Consider the following 9,414-nt stretch of genomic DNA (forward strand, 5'->3'; position numbering starts at 1 on the left):
TACTAATTTCCTTTCATCTCTGACACTTGTATTATAGAGAAAGGGCAAATAGCAATATTAAAATATTTTCTCTAGTTAATCCCCTTTTAATGTGCACAAATTTTGTGCACTGGGCCACTAGTTATATTATAATCTTCAAACTGCTGAGAGACTAAATATTGATTATTCCCACCACAAAAAAAGAAATGATATGTGATGTGATAGAACATACGCACATATGCATTGCCCATGGACATAGACAATAGGGCAATGAAGGCTTGGGGCAGGGTGGGAATCTGGTAGAGGGGGGCAATGGGGAAAAGGGGGAGACATCTGTAACACTCTCAACAATAAAAATAAATTTTTAAAAAAGAAGGCCATGTGACAATGGAGGCAGAGATTGTAGTGGTGTAGCTATGAGCCAAGTAATGCCAAACAACCCCTAGAAGCTAGGAGAGAGTCATGGAACAGATTCTTCCTCAGAACCTCAAGAAGGAACCAATCCTGCTAACACCTTGATTTTGGACCTCTGGCCTACAAAATTGTGAGAGATAAATTTTAAGCCAAAGAGAGAGATAGAGAGAGAGGCAGACAAAGAAACCTACTGGGCCACATATATTAAAACTTCAACAAACATTGTAGAAATTAAAATGATAAATGCTTTATTACTTTAAAATAAATCAGGTCTCTAATCTTTTTCTGATAATTAACTGCTATGTTAATACTGAAACATGACTTCAACATAAATTTACAAATTTAGAGCATAAAAATGTATTTTACTAGTTGCTCAACTCTTGAAAAAATCGCTTCTTTTAGTCTATAAAATTTGCTTTCTTCTCATTAAGCTTTCATTTCTGACCCATAGTAGATTAAAAAACAACTTGTATTTTAGCTTTCCTTTCTCCCATATTTCATTAGTGGTTGTCCATTGCAAAAATTTTTAACATGACTCATGATTGTTTTAGCAGAATATGAAAATGATATTTTAAATATTTAAAAAGAGAAAATGGTAAAGATTTTACTATAGTTAAAGTAGGATTAAAGACATTTTTCTTTTGTCAATAATAAAAAAATATTTTTTAAAAACATCTTTTGAGGTGTTTTTGAGTAAAGTTTAAAGCAACAAATAATTGTAAACTAATCCACAAATTAAAATATAGCAATGCTGCCACTACTTCATTATGATAATGTGTTTATACCAAAGCTTAGTCCTAGAAGCAATGGTTTAACCAGCTGAAATTTGTCTTTGTGGTTATCCTGCCTTTATATTTGGTTATTTTGTGATGCACTTCTCAGTCATCAGAATGAGGATGTCATTAGATCATGTTGGAAAATGTGACCCTAAGGTAGGTGTGGGTCTAAACCAGTGGTTCTCAACCTTCTGGCCCTTTAAATACAGTTCCTCATGTTGTGACTCAACCATAAAATTATTTTCGTTGCTACTTCATAACTGTAATGTCACTACTGTTATGAATCATAATGTAAATATCTGATATGCAGGATGGTCTTAGGCGACCCCTGTGAAAGGGTCGTTCGACCGCCAAAGGGGTCGCGACCCCCAGGATGAGAACCACTGGAACCAAATGAGCAGTGTCAGATGATGCCTATTCGGAAACTCATAGCCAGTACTTAGGAAAAGCTACCACTGATTTTAAAGCCAAATGATCTGATGCTTGGGACACATACTGCTATTACAGCAAAAATTTAGCCCCAAAAGTTACAAAGACAATGTAGAAAATATCACTAGTCCTATCTGGACATAAGACAAAAATTAAAGCTCTGATTGATATGGATTATTGAAAAGAACTATATCTAGGTTTTTGCTTCCTTAAATCTTTGTAGTGGGCTTTATGGATTTAATAAATAATTATTTTTGTTTCTCAAAGGAAATTTTTATAAAACGTATGGTTCTGTTTTCTGCCTCCATCAAATAGGAAGACCATTTGATACTCTTCCTAGAAGTTAAATTTGTAAATCTAAACATGCCAAATGACTTTAAAAAAGGTGGGGGGGGGGACATATAAAAGAAACAGACTAGCCTGACTGGTGTGGCTCAATGGTTGAGCTTCAACCCATGAACCAGGAGGTCATGGTTTGATTCCACGTCAGGGCACATGCCCGAATTGCTGGCTCCATCCTCAGTAGAGGGCATGCAGGAGGCAGCCGATAGATGATTCTCTCTCATCATTGATGTTTCTATCTCTCTCCCCTTCTCCCTTCCTCTCTGAAATCAATAAAAACTAATTTTTAAAAAGGAAAAAGAAACAAACTAAGTTTAGAAGAACTTAAAAGATATTATTTAACACACTTGGTTTTATTTGTAGGTAACTCGGTTATCTGGGGAAGAAAATCTGTTTACCAATATTCTGAGGCACCTGGATTTCTATGTTATGCCGGTAGTTAATGTGGATGGTTATGACTACTCTTGGAAAACGGTAGGTGAAGGCAAAGAAAAAACTTGCCCCCTTTGGGAATACATGATACTCTGAATTAATTATTTATAAAATCCTGGATCTTGGCACAATAGTTTCATTATGAAACAAAATAATTCTCATTACGGAAAAGATCAACCTTATGTGAGTGGAAATAATTTTATAGTACACTCCTATGTACCTGTCAGAGAGCTTCAGAAATAATCATCTTAAGCTGATCTATTTTGATCTATATACTCTTCTACCTTACCCATATTATTTTAAAGCAAATCTCAGACATCATATCATTTCATCAATAAATATTTTAGTATGCATCTCTAAAAAAGCTCTTTAAAAAATAACCACAGTACAAATATATCTAAAAATTAAAAATAATTACTTGAAATAAAAGGTTCAATCAATATTTAAATTTTTAATTACATAATAACTTTTAAATAAGTTTCTTTGATTCAGGATCCAAAGAAGGCTAATATGCTGTGATTGATTTATATGTCTTTTAATTCTATTGTAATCCATAAATGCTCATGCTCTCACTCTTCCTTGCAATTTATTCATTGAACAAAAAAGTTTCCCATTGTCTGAATTTGCTAGTTGCATTTTGCCATGTTGCAATTTAACCTATTCCTCTGTCCCCTGTATTTTCTAAAAATTGATATTTGGATTCTGTAAGCTTAATCAGATTTAGAATTAACTTTTTTGGCAAGACTACTTCATTGTGATAGTGTGTTCTCAGATCAGGATGTGTATAATATCTAGTTGTGACTCTTTTTGAGATATTAGTTACCACTGATGCACAATGCCTAGATCCATTTATTCTTACTAGGAATCCTTTAAATAGCATTTTTTATTTGTAAAATCATAAATTGCAAGATTTAGAACAGAATTAATTGAACTTTTATTCTAACTTATTTGTGAATTTAAACCTTAGTACACTTTAACTCAATCATGAGCATGAGTATCCTGATCAATCTCATCTCTATTGGGAACCATTATCAATAATTTTTCTAATCTATAAGTATCATGATTCATGTAAAATTACTCAAGCACTATGAAGAACATTCCTTTCTAATTTAATGAGGGGCACATAAAACATAACTGAGCATATATCAGTTAAGAGAAACCTACTTGGGTAGCACATGTAAACACTACAAGGAATGAGAAAAGTGCAGGGATTAGAAACATATGGGATTACACAGGAATAATTTCATGTTGGAGGTAATTTATGCAGAAGAGATCAGAATGGAGACTGATGGGAAAATCAACTCAATTAAGAGGAATACTATGAATTAAAGTTTGCAGGTGGGGGTGGGAAAATCCTAAACTAAGTAAATGAGAAATACCTAGCATTGCACATAATACTAATTTAATGTTCAATAAGTGATCACATCTAGATGTTGATGTTATAATAAATGTATGCCTTCACCAGAATCACAGTGGAATTTAGCCACCCTTTAGATGTTTCCACTTTTCAGTTGTTCTTTGTGTCTGAACTCTGCCAAATAGTAGTTTCTGCAGTTCAAGAACCTAATTTCTCCACAGAAAGTGTTGCTACCAAACCACAGGCCAAGGTTTGGAAGTAGAATGGGAGGTTTGGTAGAAGGGTTGGTGAGAGTAGGGGAAAACAGTGCCACATCACCCCAACCTTAGAACTAAAGGCTGTGCAACTATTTACATGATCAAAGCTTCCAGTTTACCTCAGGAATACAGTGGGGGATTTGCTTTATGTTTACAAACCAGAGTCAGATCAGTACAACCAAAGGAGCCATCAGGCTACAGGAGTCTTCCCAGCTCTAGCCCCTGTAGCTTTTAGAAAGTGTTGAATTCAGTTTTAAAAAGCACTGAAACTCAAGACTCAACAGTATTGTATTATAATCTTCAAACTTGCTGAGAGACTAAATATTGATTATTCCCACCACAAAAAGGAAATGATATGTGATGTAATAGAGGTACTAACTATCCCTACAATGGTAATCATATCATAATATATAAATGTATCAAATCAACATGTTGTACACCTTAAATTTATGCAATGTTAGATGTCAAATATATTTCAATTTTAAAAAAAGAAGGAACTCTCGCCTTTTGCAACAACATGGATGGAATTGGAGAGCACTATGCTAAGTGAAATAAGCCAGTCAGAGAAAGATAAATATCTCATGATTTCACTCATTTGTGGAATATAGAGAACAACATAGACTGATGAACAGGGACAGATCCAAAGACAGAGAAACAGCGATCAGACTATTAATCCCCAGAGGGAAAGTAGGGGAGGGAGGGGGCAAGGGGAAGAGATCAACCAAAGGACTTGTATGCATGCATATAAGCCAAACCAATGGACATGGACCTTAACTAAAAAAAAATTTTAAAAAAATAAAAGAAAAGTCAAACTTGGTGCCATTCAAAAAAAAGAAACTCATGACTCATAGTTTTAATTTGAGTTGAAACACAAAGTTATTTTACTTTTCTTAGAAGGAACTCAACAATGCATAAAATTACTTTAAAGGAATAAGACTAAACAAAAAGGCCAATAAGCAGCCTAGCAAAACCAAATGACAATATTATTTCTTTAGGTCAAAATTAATCAAATATTATTATTTTGTTCGGTTTAAACTAAAATAGTTTGAGTTAATGTGATTGAGACCTAGACAAAAACAGGAGCTGTGCAAAAAGAATGCCGTGAAGAAAGTGACAGGATGAAGTGATGGGATTGCAGGAGAGAAATATAGCCTGGCCACTTAGGCATTAAAAGTCTTGTCTTGCCCAGCCAGCATGTCTCAGTGGTTGAGCGTGCACCTGTGAACCAGGAGGTTATGGTTCGATTCCCACAACCCAGACATATACCCAGGTTTTGGGCTCAATTCCCAGTGTTGGGCATGCAGGAGGCAGCTAATCAATGATTCTCTCTCATTATTGATGTTTCTATCTCTCTCTCCTTCTCCCTTTCTCTGAAATCAATAAAAATATATATATATTTTTAAAAGTCATGTCTTTCCTTAAACCACAAACATGGCCACACTGGTTATCTGTATCTTGTTTACTAGAATCGAATGTGGAGAAAGAACCGTTCTGTTCATGAAAACAATCCTTGCACTGGAACAGATCTGAACAGGAACTTTGCATCCAAACACTGGTGTGGTAGGTTGTTTGTTTCATTTTGGGTAATGTTTCTTCCTTAGAAACATGATATTCATAAAGAAAGGTGCATTAATTCAAAGATAGAGGGTCTTTCTGAATCAGGAAATAATTTAAATAATAAACTTTTTAGTTAAGAGTGGTGCTGTGAATATTAACTAGAGTCAGCAAATTATCTTAACCCAGTAGTTCTCAACCTTCCTAATGCCGTGACCCTTTCATACAGTTCCTCATGTTGTGGTGAACCCCAACCATAAAATTATTTTCGTTGCTACTTAATAACTGTAATTTTGCTGCTGTTATGAATCGTAATGTAAATATCTGATATGCAGGATGTATTTTCATTGTTACAAATTGAACATAATTAAAGCATAGTGATTAATCACAAAAACAATATGTAATTATATATGTGTTTTCCGATGGTCTTAGGTGACCCCTGTGAAAGGGTAGTTCGACCCCCAAAGGGGTCGAGACCCACAGGTTGAGAACCGCTGCCTTAACCTCTCCTTCGTGCTGTTTCCTCATCTGTAAAAGAAGGAAGTTAGACCAGTTCTTTAAGTCCCATCTAGCTTCAAAATTTTAAAATTCTATTTTTCTAGAATAATAAGGATGTGACTATTAAATTTCCTGTTTAATAAACAAATAATTTCATCCCTAGGATAGCAGAGACCAGGGTCAGGTGGGTATCTCTTATTTTTAATTGCATAGTTAAATGTTTACCTCTATAGTGTTTGAAAGCATTTTCTTTTGTGTTAACTCTTCACTTTCTTAACATGGTCTTACTTTCATGAATATTATAAAGATAAACTTATGTCTAGCACAGTGGGAGTTTATCATTCCTTGATTTGGATGAGTTAAGGAACTCAGTGAATATTGATTTAGGCATTCAAGAATATTGTCTGTTCTCAGGGAAGTAGGTGTTAGTTCACCCTCCATACTCCCATTATATTTCATAGCCACTACATTTAAGAAACAGTTACAAATTAAAACTACACAGATAGATGTCAGAGAAATGGCAGTATGAGAGATCCCCTTAGCCTCTCCCCCTGAAATTATAACAAGTTTACCAACTATAATTCAACAAAGAATTGCCTGCTCCATACAGAGGCATGCATGAGAGATTTGCACATTGAAAGGTCTAAAGGTGGGCAACCAGAAATAAATGGGGATATGAGAAGGGAGGAAAGCACCGATGGCCCACAGATGCAACCCTGAAGCCGGACCTCAAGGCCCGGCCTGGAGAGAGGAGGAAAACAGCAGTAGCAGGCACTTTCTTGGGCCTGGAGGAACAGAGAGCTGTAGGGGACAGTTCAGCAGGGCAAGCAGTGAGTGGAGGGGACAGTGACTGAGCCAGCAGATGCCTGACAGAGCATGGGGCTCTGCCATGTGGCTCTCCACTGTCAGGCTACACAGTACTGTTTCAGACAAAAAAACAGAACCACAGAACACTACTACCATTTGAGCTCTCAAAATTCACCTCCTGTTGCCCTTGGAGTCAGGTCGAGAAGCATATTATCTGTAAACCAAGAGCTATTGCAGTAAAACCGCTGTTTCCCTCTGTGACTGATCTCCACATGGGGTGCTTGGGGTGGGACCCAATGGAGGTCAGGGGTCACCATTAGGGTAGGGACAAAACAAACCCCGCCCATAAGCAGCACAGCTGAACTGTTTTATGGAAGCCCTGAAGGTCAAAACTGGGAGACCACAGAGCTAAAATAATCTTGCAATTCAGCGCCATCTACTGGAAAAATCATAGAAGGACCTGTTCAGAGAAAGCTGCTATCAGCCATTAATATTCCTAGATAATAAAAGCCTAATATGCTAAGTGTCCGGTCGGCTGGTTGGCTGTTCAACCAATCAAAGCGTAATATGCTAATGATATGATAAGGCTGCTCAACAGCTTGCTACAACGTGCACTGACCACCAGGGGGCTACAGTCGACCAGTCAACCAGTCGCTTGATGTGCACTGACCACCAGGGGGCAGATGCTCAACTGGCAGGTTAGCTTGCTGCTGGGGTCCAGCCAATCGGGACTGAGCGAGATGGGCGAGACATGCCCTGGAGCCCTCCTGCGGTCTCTCTCTGGCTGGTCAATCTCCCACATCCCTCCCCAGCACCGATCATGCACCAGTAGGGTCCCTCGGCCTGGCCTGCCCCCTCTCACAATCCAGGCCCCCTCAGGGGAGGTCGGAGAGCCGGTTTTGGCCCGATCCCACAGGCCAGGCCGAGGGTCCCCACTGGTGCAAAATTCATGCACCGGGCCTCTAGTAGACAGATATAGATGTCTAAGCAAAGGAGAACAGCAAATACCATGAATAACCATGGTAACAAGGGTGATTAGCAAAAAAAATGAAAAATCCCCAGAAAACAGGCTGGAACACATGGAAATGTGATATAAATGATGGAGGTTTCAACATTGCAGTTCTGAAAATACTCAACAAGATGCAAGAAAATACAGACAAGCAATTCAATGCACTCAGAAAACAAATCAGTGGACAAAACAAGTACTTTACCAAAGAGATTGAAACTTTAAAAAAGAACCAATCAGAAATCTTAGAAATGAAGCATGCAATCTAGGAGATTAAGAGTGAACTACAGAGCCCTAGCTGGTTTGGTTCAGTGGATAGAGTGTTGGCCTGCAGACTGAAGGGCCCGGGTTTGATTCTGGTCAAGGGTACATGCCTGAGTTGCAGGCTTGATCCCCAGTAGGGGGCATGCAGGAGGCAGCCAATCAATGATTCTGATTCATCATTGATTTTTCAATCTCTCTCTCCCTCTCCCTTCCTCTCTGAAATCAATAAAAATATATATATATTTTTTAAAAAGAGTGAATTACTGAGCATAGAAAACAGAGGCAATCAGATGGAGGAAAGAATTAGTGATAATGAAGATAGGAATCTATAAATGACACAGAGGAGAGAAGAGATAGCTGGGCATAAAGAAAAATGAAAGAGCTCAAGAATTATCTGACTCCATCAGAAAAAGCAATTGTAGTTTAGGCAGGGAACAGAGAATCTATTCAAACAAATAGTAGATGAGAACTCCCCAAACCTATGGAATGAATTAGATTCCAGGATCCAAGAAGCAAAAAGAACACCTAGTTACCTCAATCTAAAGAGGCCCTCTCCAAGGCACTTTGTATTAAAACTATCAAAAATTAATGACAAAGAAAAAATTCTCAAAGCAGCCAGGGAAAAAAGGAAATGACTACAAAGGAAAACCCATCAGAATTTCATCTAACTTCTCAGCAGAAACACTATAAGCCACTATAAGAGAATGGAACCAAATATTCAGACATCAAAAAGAGATAAATTACCAGCCATGAATAATATACCCAGCAAAATTATCCTTTAACCATGAAGGAGAAATAAAGTCACTCCAAGACATACAGAAGCTGAAGGATTTTATCACCAGAAAATCTCTATTGCAGGAAATACTCAAGGGAGTTATTCTACCTCAAACAAAGAAAATAAGGTCACAACACTACAAATAAGATCACCAAAATACTTACAGCATAAACAGGGATAATTTGTGACAACAAAAACATAAAAGGGGTGTGGGTAAAGATCTGAACTAGTAAAGGAAGATGAAGATCAGACTCACTCAAAAGAAAAAAAAACCTATCTACACTAATAAAAGAGAAACATGGTAATTGGCGTACAACCGCTACCCTTCCCATTGGCTAATCAGGGAGATATGCAAATTAACTGACAGCCAAGATGGCAGCCGGCAGCCAGGCAGCTTGAAACTAACATGAGGCTTGCTTCCTTCAGTGACGGAGGAAACCAACGTTCCCCGCCTGCCTTGCAGGCCTCTGAGCCTGCAGTTTGAACATTGTAACAAACATAGAAGCTAAAAAAAACCCCAGAAA

General features: G+C 37.5%; 1 protein-coding gene across 2 annotated transcripts in view; it reads left to right on the forward strand.

The window, feature by feature from the left end:
* The window catches only part of CPB2 (carboxypeptidase B2 (plasma)), a 71,823-nt gene that overhangs the window by 37,975 nt on the left and 24,434 nt on the right, over positions 1-9,414 (forward strand). For both annotated transcript variants that reach the window (XM_005861396.2, XM_005861397.2), the window contains exons 7-8: positions 2,304-2,414; positions 5,453-5,546. In XM_005861396.2, the coding sequence (XP_005861458.1) occupies positions 2,304-2,414; positions 5,453-5,546 (205 nt within the window). The remainder of the gene's footprint in view (positions 1-2,303; positions 2,415-5,452; positions 5,547-9,414) is intronic.

Source organism: Myotis brandtii, unplaced genomic scaffold (assembly GCF_000412655.1).
Source record: "Myotis brandtii unplaced genomic scaffold, ASM41265v1 scaffold15, whole genome shotgun sequence".
Lineage (NCBI taxonomy): Eukaryota > Metazoa > Chordata > Mammalia > Chiroptera > Vespertilionidae > Myotis > Myotis brandtii.